This window comes from Eulemur rufifrons, chromosome 2 (assembly GCF_041146395.1).
Source record: "Eulemur rufifrons isolate Redbay chromosome 2, OSU_ERuf_1, whole genome shotgun sequence".
NCBI classification, from domain to species: Eukaryota; Metazoa; Chordata; class Mammalia; order Primates; family Lemuridae; genus Eulemur; species Eulemur rufifrons.
This window is the reverse complement of record NC_090984.1, coordinates 49,889,327-49,913,368: the sequence shown is the minus strand read 5'-3', so window position 1 is coordinate 49,913,368 and position 24,042 is coordinate 49,889,327. Positions and strand designations below refer to the sequence as shown.

Below are 24,042 nucleotides of genomic sequence, written 5' to 3'. Positions count from 1 at the left end.
GTATTTTCTTCAAATTCTGGAAGTCTGGCATGTCACCCACTCCTGGGCTCCAGGTGGATGGACTGGGCATGCCAGCTGATCAAGGCCTCTCTCTCCTGCAGCAATGGAGACATGCTAGAAAACTCTCCCTTCCCTGGACCCCCTTCTGACTTCTCTGTTTCTACCACCCTGCACCGTCTTGACCACCTTTACAATCTTGCTCCTCCACCTGTTTTACTGAAGTTATTTCCAGTGGTCTGGCTCCTGATTACTTTGGGTAAGTGGTCTGTATTTGCTTGTCTACCATACCAGGCAGAGGTACCAAATTGCTAACAGTGGTTAAGAGCATGGATCTGGAGTCAGACTGGTTCCATCACCTACCAACTGTGTGACCTTAGGAACCTCTCTGTGCCTCAGGTTCTGGATGGACACAGAGATGTGTCATTTGGGAAGGAGGGACTTGCTGCCCTACCTGACAGCCCTTAGCTCTCAGATACTTGAGGGTCTGGCTGAGCTGCAGAAAGACCCTTTGCCCAAGCTCACATCCTTCCCAGGTGGCCTACATCTAATGAGTAAGGCAGGGCTCCCCTGCCTTACTGGTCTGGCCTTACTCCCTTGTAATGGTCTGGCCATTTCAGTCCAATGTGGGACAACTCTGGTGGCCTATTTTAGCTTCAGAGTGCCCATGCGATTTTGTTGACCTGGTGGTCAGGTCCACACTGCAGTTCAGCTTCTCCCGCTTTCCATCCCTTCTACAGTTGTCAATCCCAGGGGCACTCCCTAATTAACATCCTCATGCTAATCTCTGTCTCAGAGCCTGCTTCTAGGAGAACCCAACCCGCAACAGTTGTTGCCAGGAGTGGTCTGAGAAAGGAGGCAGTAAAATGATGTTTAGAAGCTGGGTCACTCACCATCCAGCTGGCAAGGAAGACGTGCCACGAGATGATAGTTTGTTGAATATTTCATCATGGATGGATACGGTTAGTATGCTGGTGGAAGGGAAGATACCAGATGGTGGGATGTAACAGGCATTTGAAAAATATGGGGAGCATAGTAACTACAAGGATAGCGGAATTGGGTGGCTGTTACTGAAAGCCAAGTAAGAAAGCCAGAGGCCCTCCTTAATAACATATAAAGAGGCTTTCAATACCTGCAGGTGGAGGCAAGGAACACCGAGGCCCAGGGTAATCATCAGAATAGCCTGAGCTCCAGTAAGTTTAAATTCCCAAGCAAGGCAGGCCTGCTAAGCCATGACCACGGCCCTAGTTGGGAAATAATGGGACCATGATATATGGGATGGGGATAACTTGTTAATGCCCCTGAAGATCTTGAATTCTCAGATTCTCCAGAACTCTCTGAACCTGCAGAAATGGTCTGCCATCCAGCATCCCCCACTTCCCTGTAGACACTGCAGAGGACTGTACCCTGCAAGACCGCATGTGTCCCCCTTCCCCTCAGAATCTGCCCTTACCTCCCTCCTGGTCACTAGGTTTATAACTACAGTTAAGTCACCACATAACCCAGTGTGGGACACATTGGGCCTGATAAGGGAGGAAAGGGATTATACCCCAAAGGATCTGCAAGAACTAGCCAAGCATGTACTGGCAGGAGCTGGGAGAGTAGCAAAGGACTGGATGCTGAGGGTGCTTGCTTGATCAAGGGGACCAAATTGTAAGATTGGATAAAGGAGAGTTTATTGATTTGGGAGCACTTTCCTGGGATACAAAATTTGTCACCCTGCCAAGAATCCCAGGATTTGAAGATTTGCTATTATAATGGCTTTTTAGAAGCATGGAAAACTCTACAGCCCACATAAGGTAAAAAAATGCCAGAACTGCCAAGACAGATGGTGCAGGAAGGGATTAAAAAGCTCAGAGAAATGAGAACACTGGAGTAAATGTACTGTATAAGGCCAGAAAACCCATTAAATGGTTATGTTCCATGGGAATACTGAGAGGATGTGCCACTTACCAAGGCCATGGGTACGTGTTGGTAAGAGGTGCACCAGCATCACTAAAGATCTAGCGGTGGTTCTCCTGTGTAGGCCAGGACTAACTGTAGTTAGGCTGTTAAAAACTAGGCTCACTAACAGAAATGGGATGATTGGACCTTGAAACAAGAAGGCAGGTGGCAGCACTTACTGTCAGAAGCTAGGTAGATGCAATTATTATAATGAGCGGAAAGGTCAGAGTGATAGCCAAGCAGGTCTGACCCTCAGAAAATTATGGGGATAGCTACTAAAACATAACATCTCCAGGGATAAAATAGATGGGTAGCCAATAAAGCTATTCAGTTTACTGTCAGAAGGAATCAAGGATAGATGATCAGGAGACTGAGGACAGTTACCCCAATAAAAAGTGACTGTCTCTTGCATACTTTTAGATCTGAGCCAATTTTCAGACTCTGAACTCAGGGTCTCAAAGAGATGATCAGACCTGGAAGCAGTGGCTCATTCCTGTAGTACCAGCACTTTGGGAGGCTGAGGCGAGAGGATCACTTGAGGTCAGAAGTTTGAGACCAGCCTGGGCAACATAGTGAGACTCTTCTCTACAAAAAAAAAAAAAAAAAACTTAGCTGAGTGTGGTGTCGGGTGCCTGTAATCCCAGCTATTTAGGAGGCTGAGGCAGGAAGATCTCTCTTGAGCCCAGGAACTCAAGGTGGCAATGAGCTTTGATCATGCCACTGCACCCTAGCCTGAGGGACAGAGTGAGACCCTGTCTCAAAAAAAAAAAAAAGAAAAAGAAAAAAGAGAGAGATAATCAAGTCGCCCAAAGGAAGGACCCTGCAACACCATGACAAATTGGCAATACACAGTAATGATTTCCCTAGTCCTTCCTCCAAAGTTCACATATGTGTATTGTTTTTTTTTTTTTTTTTTTTTGAGATAGAGTCTCGCTCTGTTGCCCTGGCTAGAGTGCCATGGCATCACCCTAGCTCACAGCAACCTCAAACTCCTGGGCTTAAGCAATCGTCCTGCCTCAGCCTCCCAAGTAGCTGGGACTACAGGCATGCACCACCATGCCTAGCTAATTTTTTTATATGTATTTTTAGTTGTCCAGATAATTTCTTTCTATTTTTAGTAGAGACAGGGTATCGCTTTTGCTCAGGCTGGTGTATTGTTATTTTCAACTATTTTTTAGAGACAGGGTCTTGCTATGTTGCCTAGGCAGGATTCTACCTCCTAGGCTCAAGGGATCTTCTGCCTCTGCCTCCTGAGTAGCTGGGACTACAGGCATGTACCACTGTACCTGGCATCTCTTATTATTCTAAATATTTGCTTTTGTACTTTTTTTTTTCTTTTTCTTAAAGAGGGCTCCCCCAAATTACATAACTTTCAGACTTCAAACACCCAGATGGAACCTGGGTGTAAAGTGTTAGAACCTTTTATAGGACAATTTGACAATATGTATCAAGAATTTTAAAAACATCCATGCCGTTTGATCCAGTGCTATTTTTTTAAATTTGTTTTATTTAAAAGTTTGATTTAGTTGGCATGTTGTGTAGGTGTTAGCAGTATTGCCCTTACTATTCATTCATTGGACAGTAGCGTTACCCCAAGAAAAGGATGATTAGTGATACTTTTTTAAAAAAGATATAGTTGTAAGGAATAGAATACAAGTTCATTTAAATTTGTTAGGGAATCCATAGTAGTTTTTTTCATTCTGGATTTTCTCAAACAGCAGATGTTAAAAATACCTCTTTTGTCCTTTTGGGTGGTCTGCATAAAAAGGGGTCCTCACAGCATTTTAAATGTACATGCCTTTTGTAATGTATATCTGTTATATATGTAATCTCTTGGGAGCAGGGATCTTGTCTTGGTCACTTATTCAACTTGTTCAGCAGCTAGCTCAGTGCCTGAGCTCAGGCATGTAGTAAGTACTTGATAAATACATTTTGAATAAATATATGCACACACAAAGAATTTTGTTTGTTTTGTTAAAGACTGGAAGGGTATCTTGGGGTGGTAGAATTTTACATAGTTTTCTTTACTTTTATACTTTTCTGTCTTTTAATTTATAATAAGCAGGAATCATTTTTATAATCAGAAAAAATTATTCTATTTCCCCCAAAATATTTAAAAAAGTATAATAAAGAATTCATACTCAGTATAATTTTTTTTCTTACTGATTGACAGTTTTCATAAGTATAGAGTTTAAACAGCACTGAAGTGTATAAAGTAAAAAATAAAAATCTTCCATCACCAACCCTCTTCCTCCAACCGCTTCTCACTGTACTGTAGTCTCTTTCCCCAAAGTGTAATAACAATTATAGCTGACATTTATTGTTTACTCTTTGCCAGGAAGTATTCTAAGCACTTTTTTTTTTACATGTTAACTTATTTAAACCTTATACGAAATCAAAGAGACAGATATTATTATCCTCATTTTACTAATTGTAAACTTTCACAGGTTGGGTTCTCTGGGAAGCTGATTCAAGAGGGAGTTTAGAGTACAGGATGACTGGCTTTGGCAGCACATATACTAAAATTGGAACCACACAGAGAAGATTAGCATGGCCCCTGCTCAAGGATGAAACGCAAATTCATGAAGCGTTCCATATTATAAAAAAAAAATAGGGTGCAGGATGTTTATTCACTCAATTTAGACACTGATTAGTCTTATTATAAACTAACTTCACTCCATGAATCATTAGAGGAACCCTTGCAGAAAGATAAAAATCAACAGATTTCACTCAAAGAGCATAACTTTATTAATTCCAATCAAGGTTCACTTACTATACTATGACTTTCTTTTCAGTAATTGTGTGTATTAACCCTGCTATCCCTAAGCCCCAGGCCTCCAAACCGGCCCCAGAGCTCCACCTTCCCAACCTCCCCCCACCCAGGGAAAAATTGTCTTTTCTGCTCCCCACCTCTGCACAAATTGTCTTCCATGAAACCAGTCCCTGGTGCCAAAAAGGTTGGGGATCGCTGTAATTAACACATTTAGAGCAGCCTCACAGAAGGGCACTATGCTTCAGGGTGGCTAGAAATGAGGGAGCTGGCCTGCCCTGGGCACTTTGGGTCATCTTGGCCATGGGCTCAGTTCCAAGGATATGTTGGGTGAGAGAAGTCTAGAGGTTATATTTTAGGAAAACTCTTCTAAAGTAAAGAGGTAGCTGGGCTTTTTAAAGGTCATTTTCTTCACTATAATCCTGAACACCTTTTCAACCTAACTGGAAGCAAACCGTACACTGAGGTGTTTGCTTCTAGAGACTTCTCTATGTATGACATATTTTCTTTTATTGCTATCTTTAGGCATGCACACATGTGATATATATTGCAACTTGGTGGAGAAAATAACACTTATACAGTAAATGTGGAAATGGGATCCAGAAAGTAAGAACTCATCAGTCTGCCTGTGCCCAGTATTACCCAGGAAAGACAGGGGTCTAACTCCCAAGTTTACTACCAGAATAAATGAATTAATGGACTCCAGAAGAGTTTTGAGAACAATTTCAAATTATTATTGCTTATATTCCAAATCCCACAAAGAAATCACTTCTGGAGCTGAACTTTTTATCAGTTGACCTCAAACACAACAAGTATAAAACTGAATTTCCTACCCATGTCAGTCCCCTAAACCTTCTTCTCTCCTCTTGTTTCAGATTCTGATGAAGGGTCCACTTCCCACTTGCCACCAGCTTTCTAAGCCAGAATCTGAACATCATCAGTGTCTCGGACTCTCCTTCCCTTATCCCTCCCACAAATAATCTCCAAATCCTGGGGATTCTACCTTCCAAATTATCTAGAATCCATCTGCTTCTCTCCATAGCCACTGCTGCTTCCTTAGTCCGCTGCATCGTCTGCTGCAAAGAAGACACCAACACCCCAAGTAGGGTCTCACTGCCCTTGGTCTCACTTTCTTTTAATGCATCTGCCACACTGCAGCCAGAGTAATCTTTCTTTTCTTTTCTTTCTTTCTTTTTTTTTTTTGAGACAGAATTTTGCTCTGTCGCCGGGGCTAGAGTGCCGTGGCATTAGCCTAGCTCACAGCAATCTCAAACTCCTGTACTCAAGCAATCCTCCTGCCTCAGCCTCTCGAGTAGCTGGGACTACAGGAAGGCACCACCAGGCCTGGCTAATTTTTTCTATTTTTAGTTGCCTAACTAATTTTTTCTATTTTTTAGTAGAGATGGGGTCTCGCTCTTGCTGAGGCTGGTCTCAAACTCCTGACCTCAAGCGATCCTCCTGCCTCAGCCTCCCAGAGTGCTAGGATTACAGGCGTGAGCCACCGCACCCGGCCCAGAATAATCTTTTAAAAACACAAATCTAATCATGTCATTCTTCAGTTTGAAATCTTTCAATATTAAAGGTCAAACTCCCTAAGTTAGCTTATTAGGTTCTGAATCATGTGGCCGCCGCGTCCCTCTAGCCTCATCTGTCCCCTGTCCCCACGCATCACACACTCTGCTCTGGCCACAGAGAACTTTCAGTTGCCGGAATCCAACTTTATTATCTCTGGGCCATTGCCCACGCTGTTCTCTACTTGAAATACCCTTTCCTCCACTTTTCTTTTGAATAACTCATGATTCTCTGGGTCTCAGCTCAGCTGTCATTTGCACAGCCCCGGTATGCAGGCTTCATCCCTCAACCAGTGCCCTGGGCTTGGTCGGAGCCACTGGTCGCTTTCATTCAGTTTGTTTCTTGCAGGCGGCAGCCCTTGAGGTCGCCCTCACACTCCAGCAGTGTCAGCGAGTGGAGACACGTGAGCCCCCTCAGAGAGGACCTGGATCCTTGCGGCTCCAGCCCTCAACACATGGGAAGCCCACCGAACTTAGGCTCCGCAGCGGAAACAGGCAGAGAACCCAGGGCCAGCGCCCCACAAGCCACCGCCATCCCCTGCCCGGAACCCAGGTGGGAGCGCGGCCCCGCCTCCTACGCTGCGTCGGGGGTGGGACAGGGCGGGGCGCCGGGTGCCGGCGAACGGCGAGCGCCGGACCGGGGGCGGGGCCAGGGGCGGAGCGGAGCGCGCATGCGCGGTCGTCTTTGTGTGGGTCGAGCGGCGGCGGCGGCGGCGGTGGCGGCGGCAGTGGCGGTCCCACTGGCAGGCGGGCAAGAGGGGAGTCCGGGCGGCGTCCGGCGTGGGAGCCGGGGGACCACCATGGTAAAGAAGCGGAAAGGCCGCGTCGTGATCGACTCTGACACGGAGGACAGCGGCAGCGACGAGAACCTGGATCAGGTTAGGGCAGGCCGCGGAGGCGCGGGCCGGCGGAGCGGGAGGGCTGAGTCGGAGGCACGGGAGCCGGCAGCAGCCCGGGCCCGGAGCCTCTCGACCCTAGCGCTCGGCCCGCCCAGTGCCCTGACTGCCGCTGCAACCCCCTTCTTGTCCTCCCCGCAGCGTCGGGGCCTCGGAGTCCGGCCCGGGCCTGGAGACGGAGCACCGAGCGAGGACTTGGCGCCTTGGGCGGGGAGGCGGGGCAGGGACCTGGCTGATGGGCCTTGGGCTTGGGGGTACCGAAGGGGGCCGCGATCTGCTGGAGCCAGATCCGGGCGGCGGGCTGCAGGCCAGGCGATCCGGGCTCGGAGAGATAGGAAGTGTCGCCCGCCAACCTGGGAGGGTGGGAGGTTTTGGAGGAGGTGCAAGGGTGAGCGTGGGGTGGTGGGGGGGCGAGAGCCGAGAAGGTGCGGGCTCTGGAAGATGAAGTTTTTCAGACAAGGAGTGTGGACGGAGAGGAGGGACATGCGTAAATGTCCCAAGGAGCCTCTGCCGTACTCGGCGCGGCACGAGTTAGCTGTGGGCACGAGTTTATTTGGCGACTAGGGTCGTTTGTGATGGAGAAGGGCCCCCGTTGGGATGTCAGGCCGAGAAAAACACTCTTGGGAGGAGGAAAGAGGGCAGATACTGGAAGAAGTGGAGAACTGTGTCGGGCAGCATGGAGGTACTATGACCCAGGCCTCTTGGCCTTTTTCATGCAACATCCAGAATTCTTTCTTACTTGAAGATTGTGCAGGAAGCATTGAAAGTAACTTTTGGCCTCATTGTCTTGAACTGTTTATATACTCTAGAAAATATTGTAGGAAGGAAGCTGCTCTTAGTAACAGTGCTCTAGTGATACCTAGTGATACCAGGAGATACAAAGATGGTTTCCCCCATGTTTAATGAGCAAATGATGTAAAGAAAGAATATGCGAGAGATGGTAGCTTTGTAAATTGAATGGAGTACTAAACTTGGAATCTGAAAATTTGAGCTCTAGGCTGGGCTTATCCTATATTTTAGCTATGTATTTTTGGTCTTAACTGTAAAATCAAGATAAAACATCAGCCTGTACATCTAATTGGGCTATTATAACACTATCAAGTGTTTATAAGAATAAATGGTTCTGCAAACATTAGCAAAGTTACAAAGTTTTTGTGTAAATGACTTCTTGGGGGTCCTTTGTACGAGGCCAGAGGTCTCAGGACTAAAGTAATAGGGCATGAAAGGGGAGGACTTTTAAGAAGGAAGGACTGGAGAGGTATCGAAGAAAAGCTGTTTTAAAAATGGTGGTTGAGAGGTGGGGAAAGAATGGGGCTTGCAGAGAACTATCTAAGGAATAGAAACCTTGTTTTGGGATGGAAATCGAAAATGTAAGTTGAAAGAAAGTGTTCTTCTTGAACGGCTCCTGAAGTTTACAAAAGTATACTCTTGACTGTCAAAGTTTGATAGGTAATTTTAGACTGGGAGTTAGGAGGATTAGAACTTTTTTTTTTTTTTTACTATTTTCTGATCTGCAAATGTAAATGTTTCAGATAATGACATCAGTTACCATTTACTTAGGGCTTTAGGTGACTAAGTAGAGACCTTAATTGTTTTATTTACATTGTGAAGTGTTCAAATTATGGTTAACTTGTAATCACTTTTCCCACTTTACATAAGAAGAAAATGGAGATTGAAGAAGTTAAATAATTCATACAACTCATAAGTGATAGAGTTGGGATTTGGACCCAAATCTACATGAATATAAGGCCTATACTCTTTCCACTCAACCAACTTAATCTGTTAAATTTAAAATTTTTCATATTGCAAAATGAGAATGATGTTTCATGGCCATTTTCCATGTTGCTAGACTTTTTTTTTTTTTTTTTTGTGAGGCAGGGTCTCAGTCTGTTGCTCAGGCTGGAGTGCAGTGGCATGGTTACACCTCACTGCAAACTCCAACTCCCAGACTGAAGCAATCCTGCCTCAGCCTTGAATAGCTAGGACTATAGGCATGTGCAACCATGGCCAGCTAGTTTTTTAAATTTTTTGTAGAGATAGGGTCTTGCTATGTTGTCCAGTTTGGTCTTGTACTCCTGACTTCTAATGATCCCCCCACCTCGGCATCACAAAGTGCTGGGATTACAGGCATGAGCCACTGTACCCAGCCTAGAATTCTTGTTTGTAAAGTACACTGAATAGTTTAGAGGAAATTGATACATCAGTTAAAAAGATTATTTGGGTGACTTTCTTGGTAAAGCACTCTCAAAATGATGAATGAACTAAACTGCAAGTTATTCTGCCCTTAGTGGTTTTACATGGAATTCTGATGAATGAAGTGAATTGAGTGCTTCCTTTTGTGGTAGAGAATTTTACCTGATCCACAAAGACCTTTTCCAAAGTGGAAACTGGAGGGGATTGCAACCTTAAGTCCAATTCTAAATATCTATTTGTAAAAAAAAATTAATGTGAAATTTGTAGGTAATACCTGATATGTTTTAACAACATTTTCAACTTCTCCCTCTTCAACTCCTCATTGGCATTCTTGTTATCAGATGAGAACTAGTTCTAAACTCACTTTCCCTACACATCCTAACAGGGCACCAATGCCTTCTATCTGTGTGTTCAGCACTGTGCCAGGCTCTCAGAGGAATCAAAGAGTAAGATCTCTGCCCTCTGGATGTTTTCACCAAAGCCCTTTAGCAGTTCACAGTCAGTGTGGTTTTGGGGCCTTTAGGAATCCTCAGAACACAACTAATGCATTCTGGGCCTTTTCTGACCAAGATGCCTTGGGCTGTTCCATCTAGTTCTGAGTCTTTATTAGGGATATAACATTAGACTTGCTATCTAGTTTACGGTTTTTGTAGAAGGAACAAACCATAATAGATCACTGAGTGTCTAGTGTGGAATGGAGCATAATTTATTAAGGAGGCCTTTTGTCCCTGATTTTTCCAGATGGGAATCTAAGCCATAATGTCAAAAATACTACCTCGAACTAAGTAATCTTTATTGAAGATGAGCTAGGTGAGCCTTCTAGTGTAGTTTTTCCTGGTGGGGGTGGGGAGGGCCTCTGTGTCAGAAGCTCCTTGGTTTGCTTATTTAAAATGTAGGCTAGAGGCTCACACCTGTAATCTTAGCACTTTGGGAGGCCAAGGCAGGAGGATTGCTTGAGGCCCAGAGTTCAAGGCCAGCCTGAGCAACATAGCGAGACCCTGTCTCTACAAACAATAGAAAAATTAGCCAGATAGGGTGCTATGTGCCTGTAGTCAGTTCTAGCTGTTAGGGAGGCTGAGGCAGGTGGATTGCTTGAGCCCAGGAGTTTGAGGTTGCAGTGAGCTATGGTGATGCCACTGTACTCTAGCCTGGGTAGGAGAGCAAGACCTTGTCTCAAAAAAAAAAAGTTAGTTGAGAGGTGCAGGGTGTACCAGTTCCTGTCCTAGACCTATTGAATCAGACTTTCAAGTGATAGAGCCCTGGACTCTGCAGTTGTAACAGGCTAATTGTGATTTATGTTAATGATTAAGACCACGGTCTGTGTGCAAGTTAATCTTTTTAGTAAGACACTACTATAAGTAGTTTAGAAGAGAAATAGCTTCCTGTCTGCCATAGTGTGAACAAGTTAAGGGCACACTCAGAACCAAAGGACATTGACAGGGATGTTTAAAGTGGCAAAGTTGCTGGTTCTTCTAGATCTCTGAATTTATTTGAATTGTTGGGATACTTTTTATTGAGGCCTATATGTTTTTTTTTTTTTTCTTCTTCTTGTTGGAAAGACATACATAGTAACTAAAGTGGAGTAGTTTAAAATTTGTTTTATTTTATTTTTTTAAAATAATTTTTTAATATGGGACGCTTCACAAATTTGCATGTCATTCTAATGCATTAGTCGTGTGTGGTGCATTAGTCGTGTGTGGTGGTGCACACCTGTATTCCCAGCTACTTGGGAGGCTGAGTCAGAAGAATTGTTTGAGCCCAAGAGTTTGAAGTTGCAGTGAGCTATGATGATGCCACTGCACTGTAGCCTGGGCGACAGAGCGAGACTCTGTCTCAAAAAAAGAAAAAAACTCATCTTCAGAAACACATTGTGTTTATTGCTCCCTTCCTAGAATATAAGTTCCTTCAAGGGTAGAGATTGTTCATCTTTCAGCAAATGTGTTAGACAGTGCTAGGCACTAGTGCTATTGGGTGAACAAAATGGAAGCAGTTTCCACCTTCAGGGAGGTTAGAGTGAAGTGAGAGAGAGATGGGAATTGGGGCATTGCTCAAAGAGTCATTTCCTTTCAGTTGCACTACAAGCTATGAAAGAAGTACGTGAATATTATGAAAGTATGACCAGGGACCCTATGCTAGCCTGACAAGAATGACATTTAAACTGAGACCTGGAATATGTGTTAAGGAAAAGGAGATTAGAAGACCGAAGAGTAAAGGGAAGGGTTTTGAGTGTTCGTGGTTGAGGGCCCTGCATCTACAAAAGAAATGAGGCAAAAAGGACCTAGTATCCTCACAAAACTGAAAGAAACTCAGCGTGACTAGAACATAAGTAGTTGGATAGTTGAAAAGAGTGTGGCACAAATGAAACTGCAGAGGTAGATTCTGTTCTGACTCTTTGAGGATGGAGAAGTCAGGTTAGTGAATTACAACCAGCATTAAAAATAAAAATGAAATTAAGGCTGGGCATGGTGCCTCACACCTGTAATCCCAGCATTTTGGGAGGCTGAGGCAGGAGGATCACTCGAGGCCAGGAGTTTGAGACCAGACTGGGCAATACAGGCAGACCCTGTCTCTACAAAAAATTTAAAAATTAGCGAGGTGTGGTAGCTTGTGCCTGTAGTCCTAGCTATTCGGAGGCTGAGGTGGGAAGATCATGAGGTTATGGTAAGCTGTGATCACACCACTGCACTCTAGCCTGGATGACAGAATGAGACCCTCTCTCTCAATAAATAAAGAAAAATGAAATTGAATAGAATAGAAAACATCAAGTATATTATACATAGTAAAGATAAGTATCGTTCCATGAATTTGTGTTTCATATGTATATATATATGTGTATACTGGGTCATGAGGTATAGTTTATTTTACTGTGGGTTGAGGTTAAAAAGAAAACTTTTTTGTTGTTTGTTTGTTTTTTTGAGGAGAAGGAAAGAGGAGTTTATTTTTTTATTTATTTTTTGAGACAGTCTTGCTCTGTTGCCTGGGCTAGAGTGCTGTGGTGTCAGCCTAGCTCACAGCAACCTCAAACTCCTGGGCTCAAGCCATCCTCCTGCCTCAGCCTCCCGAGTAGCTGGGACTACAGACATGTGCCACCATGCCCGGCTAATTTTTTCTGTATATATTTTTAGCTGTCCAGATAAATTCTTTCTATTTTTAGTAAGACGGGGTCTTGCCCTTGCTCAGGCTGGTCTCGAACTCCTGAGCTCAAACAATCCACCCGCCTCTGCCTCCCACAGTGCTAGGATTACAGGCGTGAGCCACCACATCCGGCCAAGAAAAAGTTTTAAAGCCACTGGCAGGGCCATATTGGCAATGTTAAGAACTTTGAACTTTATTCTGAGGGTAAAAAGAAGCCACTGAAGGATTTTAAGCTGAAAGAGATATTCAGATTTGCCTTTTTATCAGCTCACTTACTCTGCTATGTGAAGAGTAATGTAGAAGGAGGACATTATCTAGGTGGCAGATAGAGAAGTCCAGGTGAGAGAAGGTGGAGAATATAAGTTGCACTAGAATGGAAGCTGTAGGAGGGCAAGCATATTTGTTCACTGCAGTACCCCTGGCACCTAGAACAGTGCCTGTGTGCAGTAGGCACTCTGTCAGTATTTGTTGAATGGAGGACTGACTTGAATTGGCATGATAGTTATGGAGATGACAGATAGTGGAATGGAATAGACATAATATTCAGGATGTAGGACTGAGAGCACTTGAAGACTGATTGGATATTGGGATGAGAAGAGGAGGTATAAGGAATGGATAACAGACTCTGGCGTGAGACAGGGAACCGTGGAGGAAAATCAGGTTTAGAGGTGAAGATCCTGAGTTCAGTCTTGGATGTGTGGAGTTTAAAGTGTCTATGAGATATCCAAGTGGAGACATCAAATAGGTAGTTGAAAATAATACTTGCCTGACACAGAGTAGGCACTTATAAATCTTTGTTGAATAAGTATAATAAATGCTACTAAGCACATCCATGATGGAAGGTATTCTAACCTGATTATGAGATTACTTAAAAAGATAAGGGACACATCAGTTGGGGGTTCTTGCTCCAACCCCTCTACTTATAATACTGATATGTCTTCTTTAAAGAATAGTAATGTATGTTATTTAGAAAGTGTATTGGGAGAAGGGAGCTAAGTAAAAACAAGTAATAGTAGTAAAATATCTCTCTGTCTCTTCCTCTGTCTCTTAACTTTTATGTAGTCAACCTGGGTAGAGTGCAGTGGTGTCATCATAGCTCACTGCAACCTCAAACTCCTGGGCTCAAACCATCCTCCTGCCTCAGCCTCCCGAGTAGCTGGGACTATAGGTGCTTGCCACTGTGCCCGGCTAATTTTTCGATTTTCAGTAGAGACAGGGTCTCACTCTTGCTCAGCTGGTTTCGAATTCCTGAGCTCAAGCAATCCTCCGACCTCAGCCTCCCAGAGTGATAGGATTATAGCCGTGAGCCACTGTGCCCAGCCAACTTTTATGTGGCTTTTATTTTGAATGAGTTGAAAACATTTTGTCAGTTCTGCAACACTGTGGGCATTTATATAACTCAATATTTTTATGTGCAATTATAATTGCTTTGCTGGAAATTTGAGCGGAAAGCTACTACATTGAGTGCCAATCATGTGCAATTTAAAAGATTGTTATACTTCCACTTTGGAATTATTACTTTAGAATGGTTTTTGTGTTTGTTCATTGTTTTGATTTTTTTTTTTTTTTTTTGGAGACAGGTTCTTGCTCTGTCACCCAGGCTAGAATGCAATAGTGTTATCAGCTCACTGCAGCCTCAAACTCGTGGGCTCAAGCGATCCTCCCACCTCAGCCTCTCAAGTAGCTGGGACTACAGGTGCACGCCACCATGCCCGGCTAATTTTTCTATTTTTTGTAGAGACAGGGTCTTGCTCTTGCTCAGGCTGGTCTTGAACTCCTGGCCTCAAGCAATCATCCTGCCTCAGCATCCCAAAGTGCTAGGATTACAGGCCTGAGCTGCTGCACCTGCCTTGGTTTGTTTTATTACTACTATTTAAAAAAATAATTATTATTTAAAAAAATTGTTGAAAGAGTTCCAACAATACCAAAAATACTTCCTTCTCCCACAAACATATATGCATATAATGGCTCCCTTCCTTACTCCTGAAAAGTAACCATTATCCACTGTTTAAATCATATTTCTCTACGAACAGTTTTGCTATGAAGGGAAGACTAGGAATTAGCATCTTAAACTTAAAACTCTGTGAAGTGTTATTATTTCTTCATCATCTCTCAAGTCCTTCCACTTCTCTCTGTCCCTGTGGCCACAGTCCACTCACATGAGACTGCTGTGGGTTCCTTTTGGCTCCTCTCTGTTCTTCTCCCCTGGCCCCTCTTGTTTTGTTTTTATTTGTTTTTCTAGCAGTGCTCTTTTAAAAACCCTTGGTAGATTGGGTTACTCCCCTGCTTAAAACCATTTGATGGCTTCCCACTGCCTTCAGATAAAATTTGTGCTCCTGACCCTGCTTTATAAAACTAAGAATCATCTGTTTTCTTCTTACCTCTAACCCATCCATTCCATTCTCCCCCTTGCCTGCTAAGCTTTAGCCACACTGTTTCTCTTTCAGTTCTTTGACTAAGCCAAGCTGTTATCAGCTTCGGGGACTTAGCTGTTTCATCTGAAGGCCTCTGTCCAGAAAACTGCGCCCTCGTTTCCTCTCCGAAAGTTTCTAGTCTCAGCCTAAGTGCCATTGCCTCAGAGAAACCTCCCCAATCACTCACTGTACTGTGGATAGGCCCTCCATTCGCTGGACTCTGTGGTCCCTAACCCCACCTCTCCCCCACCCTGCCCTCACCCAGCCAGCAGGAGGTGAGCAGCAGAAGCTTCATATGTATTTACAACTGCTTCCCTTTGCTTGCATCAGGTGAAGCAGCATCATCTGAGCTCCACCTGGGTCAGATCAGCAGCGGCATTAGATTCTCATAGAAGCGCGAGCCCTACTGTAAACTGCACCTGCAAGGGGTCTGGGATGCGTGCTTCTTATGAGAATCTAATGCCTGATGATCTGAGGTGGAGCTGAGGCAGTGATGCTAGCACTGGCTCAAATAGCAGTGGCTGCAAATACAGATTATCATTAGCAGAGAGGTTCGACTGCACAGAGACCATAATGAATCAATTGCTTGCAGACTCATATCAAAACCCTATCAGTCACTCTTAGAGGCCGAGGCGGGAGGATCACTCGAGGTCAGGAGTTCAAGACTAGCCTGAACAAGAACAAGACCCCGTCTTTACTAAAAATAGAAAGAAATGATTTGGACAGCTAAAAATACATATATATAAAAAAAAAATTAGCCAGGCATGGTGGCGCATGCCTGTAGTCTCAGCTACTCGAGAAGCTGAGGCAGAAGGATTGCTTGAGCCCAGGAGTTTGAGGTTGCTGTGAGCTAGGCTGATGCCACGGCACTCTAGCCCAGGCAACAGAGCGAGACTCTGTCTCAAGAAAAAAAACAAAAACCCTATCAGTGAGTGGCAAGTGACAACGTAATAATAATAGAAATAAAGTGCACAGTAAATGTAATGTGCTTGAATCATCCTGAAACAATCTCTCCCACCCGTCCGTGGAAAAATTGTCTTCCATAAACTGGTCCCCGGTGCCACTGGCTTGACTGATTTCCTTCTTAGCGCTTATCATTTGATGTAATTCATTGTTTCTTATTGTCTGTCTCCCACACTTGATTTCAAATTCTGTGAGGTCAGGGACCATATATCTTTTCTTCTACTCTCTACCCAGGGCATGGTACATAATGGGTGCTGGTAGTAGGATGACCAAGCATCCCAATTTGTCTAGAACTGAGGAGTTTCCCAGAATGCAGGACTTCTAGTGCTAAAACCATGACAGTCCTGGGCAAACCAGGATATTTGGACATCTGGCTGGTAGGAATTATTTACATTAGTTATATTTATAGAATGAATAAGTGAAAAAGATCTGTGTGCTGATTAGCTATAAAAACCTCTTGAAGTTTATTTATATGGGCTTTTATTCTCCTTTTCTTGCTTTATTTTTGGGGTCTCAGTTTTTGTGGTCTAGTTTAATGTTAAATATGGCTTTTAAGCAATATTAATGAAACTGCTCTAGAAGCCAGATGTGGACTCTGCACAGCTCTACCTATAATAGGTTGGGCATTGGCATTATTTTAAGTAGATCTTTAGTTCAGTCTAAATTTGATATACCATCCTGGCACCCCACACTCCATTCCCCTAGGGGAATGTTGAGATAAATAGGGAAGGTTTTCACTGCATGAGATGAAATACAGGGATGGTGGTGAGAGAAATCCACTGGACACACAGAAATGTTGTCTCGGCTAGGGTGGCATAGAGAAGTGGGCTGGCAGGAAGGAGCTACAGATAGACCTATGCCTTGTGCCTGGATCAGTTTCAGATTGGCCTTTTTTTTTTGAGACAGGGTCTCACTCTGTTGCCAGGGCTAGAGTGCCGTGGCATCAGCCTAGGTCACAGCAACCTCAAACTCCTGGGCTCAAGCAATCCTCCTGCCTCAGCCTCCTGAGTAGCTGGGACTACAGGCATGCGCCACCATGCCCAGCCTATTTTATATATATATATATATTTTTTTAGTTGTTCAGCTAATTTCTTTCTATTTTTTTTTTAGTAGAGACGGGGTCTCGCCCTTGCTCAGGCTGGTTTCGAACTCCTGAGCTCAAACGATCGGCCCGCCTCGGCCTCCCAGAGTGCTAGGATTACAGGCGTGAGCCACCACGCCTGGCCTCAGATTGGCTTTTTAGAGTACCCATGTTTGATAAGTCACCCCTAACAAATCTGATGGGTCTCTTTATATGTGCAGTGTTGGGAAGACTGTTTGGTTGCACATTGGTCTATCCAGCTGTCTATTATGAGCCCTCAATAGGTTGAACTAAAGGATTGAACTAAAAAGAGTAACCTTGCTATGATTTCCCCCAGTAACTTCCTATACAATCCTTAAGTTGTAGAAAGTGCATCTTTCACATCATTAAGAGGGTCTTTGCTATCTCCATACTATTGGGTTTTTAAAAAAAAATTTTTTTTAATATAATTACATGCTAATTTTCTCTGTATCATTCCAATTTTAGTACATGTGCTGCCGAAGTGAGCATGATACTGTTGTTAATATGGTATTTAATGTAGTCAAGAGGGACTGTGCTTTTTACATGCAATTGTTCAGTAATGTGGAAGAGCCATTTGTTAGGTTTTTAGTATAGAGTGGAACCTCTTTAACAGGAAGGCAGTACTAATATCTTACCACTTAGTTACAGTAACTTTTAATAGGTATCTACTGCATATAATAGTTAATGTTTCAGGGAAGTATTTGATACTGTATCCAAATCTCTGTTAAAATGAGTTAGTATTAAAACAAGAATTCTAGTCTGTTTGTGACCCTCAAGGGGTCAGAGAAGAGATTACTTACCAGAAGGCTTTCTAAAGTTTATAAATTGGCATTAAGGTAATAATGAAAAAAAAGTAATAGTAAAGGCCATCAACAAATTACTATATACTGTACAACCCAGCAGTCCCACTCCTAAGTATTTACTCAAGTGAAATAAAAATTTACACTTACACAGAAACTTTTTTTTTTTTTTTTTTTAATAAAAGCAGGGTCTCAATCTTGCTCAGGTTAGTCTTGAACTCCTGACCTCAAGCAATCCTCCTGCCTCAGCCTCCCAGAGTGCTAGGATTACAGGCGTGAGCCACAGCACCTGGCCATACACAGAAACTTGTACATGGATATATATTAATCACCCCAAAATGGAAACAACCCAAATATTTTTCTACTGATGAATGGTTAAACAGTTCTGGTACATCTATACAATGGAATACTACTTAGCAATAAACAGGGACAGACTCAAATACTGATACATGTTGCATCATGGGTGAATCTCAAATGCATATACCAAATGAAAGAAGCCAGACTCAAAAGGCTCTGTACTCTATGATTCCATCTATATGACATTCTGTAATAGGCAAATCTATAGGAACAGAAAACAGGTTTGTGGTTGCCAGGGGATGGGAAGAGATAAGTAAAGAAGATAAGGGAATTTGGGGGGGATGATAGAACTGTCTTATATCTTGACTGTGGTAGTGGTTAAACTGTATGTGTTTGTCAAATTCACAGAACTATACATTAGAAAGGAAAAAATATACTGTATATAAATTATACCTCAACTTTTAAAAAGACCATACACACAAATATTTCTATAATTTGCATTTGGTCTGTAGAGTACCATTTGGGTTTGAAAGAGTACGGTATTCTTACAATCTTAAGCCTTTTGAGGAAGTTGTTATGCTAGCTCTCTCTAATGAAATGAGAAGAGTAACATTTTATGACTGCTTATGAACAAGGGAGAGTGTCAGCTGTTTAATCTGAGAAGGTCATTTCTCATTCTGGCCAAGGAAGGAGGGTATACTCTTAAAATAGAAAGAGACTGGAAGAAGAAAACAGATACTTTGTAGCTGTCTATTATGTTAAAATCTGGCTTGGCACTTGACCCATAATTGTATAGCACCATGATCGTCAAGGAATAATACTACTAGTGTTTATTAGCTGGATTTTGTCTGTTTTGGCTGAAGGGAAAAATGTTTCAGACTAGTAAACCATGACTAAATTAGGAGCCAGGATTCTATCTGCCCAGGTTTGAATCCTGGCTCTATCATGTACTAGCTGTGTTACTAGGTAAGTTACATAGCTTGGGTAAGTTACTTAACCTGTCTCCTGCTCCTTAGTTTCTTTATCTTTATATGGGGATGAGATGATAGTAATACTTGCTGTGGGTTGTTGTGAAGATTAAACGTCAAATGCTTAGAAAAGTACCTGGCATCTAGTAAGTACAGTATAATTGTGGACTGGTATTGGTATTAGCAGAGAGCAGAGCAGGTAAACTTTTGTTGTGTTTTTGAGTGACTAGACTGAGTTGGAGAGAAGTAAAGGAAGAAAGGGACCCATGTGACAGCAAATCCTGGTTGTAGCCATGGCTTGCTTACTGGCACCTCCCTGGCCCTCTAATCTCACTTAAATCACCAGGCAAAGCAGAGGTGGTGAATGGGAATATAGGGGTTGTCAAATTAGGATTCTGTTGTAGTGGCCATACTCACTGTTTGTTCTCAGAACCTGGATTAAATACCAGAAGTATACTTTTTTTTTTTCTGATTTAAGCATTCAAAATATAAAATGACCTTAGGAATTTATAGTTTGTAAGCTTATTCAAAACAGCTCCACAAATGCCAGTGTTACCATACAATTTAATAAAAGGGACGCTTGGACTATTAGTTAGATATACCAGTTAAAACAGTGGGCAAATTACCTTTGTAAACTTGGTTCTTACCAGTCCCTGAGAATCAATACTTTCTGTTGTTTAGAGAGGAATCAGTGACAATTTGGGGGTAGCCTCCAGTTGAGTTTTCCAGTGACTTTTCCATTTCAGATATACATTTACCATTAAGAGGGAGGGGGCACATTTTGGAAACATTTCTTAAGCACCTAGGAATACTGCAATCAGTTTGTTCACGTGATGGACGTCCCCATGATGACGTCCTTCAGTTGAAAGCACAGAGATGTGAAAGAGATCTAGAGAGGGTGGGCATTTTATTGGACATTCTTTCTTTGTTGAACAAAACTAATGTGATTATTTCTGCCCTAATAGGAACTCTTGTCCCTGGCAAAGCGGAAGCGCAGTGACTCTGAGGAGAAGGAGCCACCTGTGAGTCAGCCTGCGGCCTCGTCAGACTCTGAGACTTCTGACAGTGATGATGAGGTGGGTGTGGAGGGGCTAGGCCTGTGGGACTCTTGGATATTTGAGGACCCTGAGTTGGTGACTCCTGTCACCTTGTTTCCTTAAACTGAGACCTACAGCCTAAGAGCTACAGGAACTTGTTAGGGACAGAAAATTGTGTAAGGAAAGCTCTTGAATGTTATATTCATTGGACTGCTAGTTACCTAGTGGGTCCGTTTGCAGGGCATTTTAGCCCATTCTTTAGCCTTGTTTTTAGCCTTATTGCAGAAGGGACACAACTTATTAATCATCTTTTCTTTTACTTTCTTTTTTTTTTGAGTCATTTTTTAGTCTGACTTTCATATTAGAAAATAAGTTCTATCAGGAATGCCATATTTTAGTGGGAAATAGTGAGACGAGAAGCTTTCTTTGTGACTATTGATTTGACATCCCTCAGAGTGATGGTGTTAACCTTAAAGGAAGAAAATCCATCTGTTCACCAAGGTGACTTTCCCAAACTACTTACAAACAAAGCCAGGCCCTAAAAGATCTAGAACCTTAATGGAAGACAGGGATGGGGGCGGAGGCGGGGAGTGTTTGAAGCACTGGTACTTGCTCCTTGTTTGATTTTAAACACTTTTTTCCCCTTAGTAATTTCCTGGAGAGAGGTTGGATATTGCTTTTGTGTTTAATCTCTTACCTTGCAGGGAAGTATTTTTTAACAGTAAAGTAAAAGATGTTTGTTTAATATAATGAAATTCAGTTAACGACTGGGCAGTGTTTACTAGTGCCCTGCATGTGCAAATGGGGGATGATTGCACTCTGATGGACTGTAGTGATGTTCTCTTAATCTTCAGTAGTTTAGGAGACCTAAAATTTCTTTCTACAAGAGGTAGTTAATGTTTATTCCTTTGTTTAAAGAAGGACTTTTAATTCCTCTCAAATTGATAAAATAACCCAATCTGAGAAAATCAGTGGGGTCTATGAAGAAATTTGCTTTTTTGTTTTGTTTTCTGTTTTCTTTTTTTAAATGCATAGACAATACAGGAAAATCTTGAAATAATTCCCTCTCCCACTATTCCTAAAACTACTTTTGTTTTTCATGTGTCAGAGGTCAGCTACTGTGGTTCCCACCTCCCCACTCAATATTCTATTAGGTTTGAACCTGTGTTGTGTCTGGAATACCCTGTAATGTGTTTTTGGTCTTTGTAGTTTCTTAAGATAGAAGCAATTACCATCCTTGGAACTCGTTAGTCTCCATATTCCTATTGTTAGGTCAGAGTCCTAAGTATGCAGTTAAAGAAATGTTTCCAACATGTGCCCCCTCCCTCTTAATGGTAAATGTATGTCTGAAATGGAAAAGTCACTGGAAAACTGAACTGGAGGTTACCCCCAAATTGTCACTGATTCCTCTCTAAACGACAGAAGTATTGATTCCCTTCATCCTTTTTAGGTGCCTCTACTAAGAGAGCAGAGTGTGTGTCAACTCCACATCATTAGAGGACCTCAGAAGTTGTAATAGAGTAGATCCAGGCCAGGTGTGGTAGCTTGCACATGTAATCCTAGCACTTTGGGAGGCCGAGGTGGTAGGATTATTTGAGGCCAGGAGTTCCAGCCTGGGCAGCGTAGTGAGATGCTGTCTATAAAAAATTTTTTTTTAAATTAGCTGGGTACAGTAGTTCACACCTGCAGTCCCAGCTACTCGGGAGGCAGAGGTGGGAGGACTGCTTGAACTCAGAAGTTCGAGGCTTCAGTGAGCTATGATCATGCTACTGTACTCCAGCCTGGGTGACAGAGTGAGACCCTGTCTCTAAAAAAAAAAAAAAATACACTAGATCCAGGACCATAAAGTCCTTTACAGTTCCCTTTGTTACTTGCAGCTACTTAATGAGTCACAAAGTCCTCACCTTAGAATATTACCCAACTATTTATGCACTTATTGGAGAAAAAGCTGACAGGCAAGCTGCACCCTGCCCAGTAGAAAATGAGGCTTTGAGTAACTTTTCACCTGTAAGGTTCTTAGCTCCAGCTGCTGCCTCCAGGTCCCAGCCCTCCAGGCCCACCCTGGCAAGAGCAGTGTCTCTGCTCTATCATGGCCGTTCTGAAAGATGCCTGTTCTTTGGTTTGCATCATGTCTCTTTGACCCAGGGTACTAGCTTAGCACAGAGCACCTAAAGGTAGAGCAAACATTTCATTATTTTGTATAATTAAGAAAATAACTATTAAAATGTTTTTTTCAAAAATCCTGCCAACCGCTGGAGAACTCAATGGTATTACTGTGAATTCAGATTTATGGCTGCTGTAGACGTTTTAGGTTGGATAGGGGACTTTATCCTTAGATAAAAAGCTTGAGACAGGCCGGGCGCGGTGGCTCATGCCTGTAATCCTAGCACTCTGGGAGGCCGAGGAGGGTGGATTGTTTGAGCTCAGGAGTTCGAGACCAGCCTGAGCAAGAGCGAGACCCCGTCTCTACTAAAAAAATAGAAAGAAATTAGCTAGACAACTAAAAAAATATATATACAAAAAATTAGCCGGGCATGGTGACACATGCCTGTAGTCTCAGCTACTTCGGAGGCTGAGGAAGTAGGATTGCTTGAGCCTAGGAGTTTGAGGTTGCTGTGAGCTAGGCTGATGCCACAGCACTCTAGCCTGGGCAACGGAGTTAGACTCTCTCTGGGGAAAAAAAAAAAAAAGAGCTTGAGACAGTGGCTCTTGTTTCTTACCTCTCTCATAAGGAATATTTATACATCTCTCTGTGGGAAAAAACCACATACTAAAGGATTTTGCTGTATCTTTCATTTCTGCTTTGGCTTTTCTATCTTTATTACCTACAGATTGCCTTTTAGAAATTTGGTTGTTCAAATGGCAATTCTAAGTCACATGGAGCTTGCTTGTACCAGAAGCTACGCTGAAGTTTTTTCAAACTTATGTATGCCTCCCTTATTGTTTGTTGTCATTAGTGAGCCATGAATACAGATAGAAATATGTTTGTCCTTTAGTAGGACAGAAAATTGGTCAAGAACAACTTAGCTAAAAGGTTAATGGGTAGTTTGTGATAAGGAGAGACATGCACTGATTTTAGAGCAAGAAAGTATCTAGCTCATTGATGGGGGGAGGAAAAATGGAGAGAAGTTACGATAGTTTCCTATCCAGAAAAAGTGAATACACTGGACATTAAGTATAAAAGTCCAGTTAGTGAGAGAATAAGTAGATGTTTCATATATAGTATCTTTGCAGGGGGAAAAGCCTAAGTTTAATGACAGTTTAATACTTGTCTGTTATTTTTGGTAAATGAATTATTCTCAATGATATCTTGTGAAAATAAGAAGCAAAGTTATTTCTGTAAGGCTTACATTGTTCAAGCCTGGGAAATTGGGAAGTATACCTCAGTGGTTAAAGGTCATAATGCTATGGTATGGCACTTTGGTACGGTCACTTCCTGTCCCTGAAAGCATTTGATAGTGTTAGAAGGAGGAGGAAAGGTAGTAGCCATTCACTCATGGGTTGGGGTTAAAAAAATGGCTAAAACAAAGAAGTCCACTTGTTAAGAGGAACAGGGTCCTACATCAGGTAGTTTAGAGTCCTTTTTAGAAACAGGGTAGAGCATATAAAACAAATAGCTGCCAGCTGGATAAGAAAGAAACCTAGATTTTTCACTGCTTACCAGTAAAAGTTACTTTGGAGTCCAAAAAAAACTTTGTTGTTCAAAATTGAATATAACTACATTAGACAAGTGAGGAAACAGTTAAACTATGTTCTAATACCCTCTGCCTAAGCAAGAATTATTTCAAAAAGCTTCATGAATAGTCTTGTTTTCAACATTTTTGAGAAATAAAAGCATTTAGCCCAGCCCTATAGTTCAGCACTTGTCACACCTGTTTCCTCTTCCTCAGGACATTTGTCAGCCTCCCCAGGTTGCCTTTATGCCCCCACCTGCCTCTTCAAAGATTCTAATCTC

The 24,042-nt window shown here is 42.6% G+C and overlaps 1 protein-coding gene, 1 non-coding gene and 1 pseudogene across 2 annotated transcripts in view; 2 read left to right on the top strand and 1 right to left on the bottom strand.

Moving 5' to 3' along the window:
• Positions 1–3,446: 3,446 nt before the first annotated feature.
• On the bottom strand, positions 3,447–3,549 carry LOC138381215 (U4atac minor spliceosomal RNA; annotated as a pseudogene).
• Positions 3,550–4,440: 891 nt separating this feature from the next.
• LOC138381028 (U6 spliceosomal RNA) lies at positions 4,441–4,543 on the top strand. Its single transcript, XR_011232982.1, has one exon. It is a non-coding gene; the product is annotated as a U6 spliceosomal RNA (small nuclear RNA).
• A 2,410-nt stretch (positions 4,544–6,953) lies between these two features.
• Positions 6,954–24,042, top strand: part of RTF1 (RTF1 homolog, Paf1/RNA polymerase II complex component) — a 51,499-nt gene continuing 34,410 nt past the window's right edge. Inside the window, exons 1-2 of the mRNA XM_069461236.1 lie at positions 6,954–7,160; positions 20,016–20,126. Of these exons, the coding sequence (XP_069317337.1) occupies positions 6,954–7,160; positions 20,016–20,126 (318 nt within the window). The remainder of the gene's footprint in view (positions 7,161–20,015; positions 20,127–24,042) is intronic.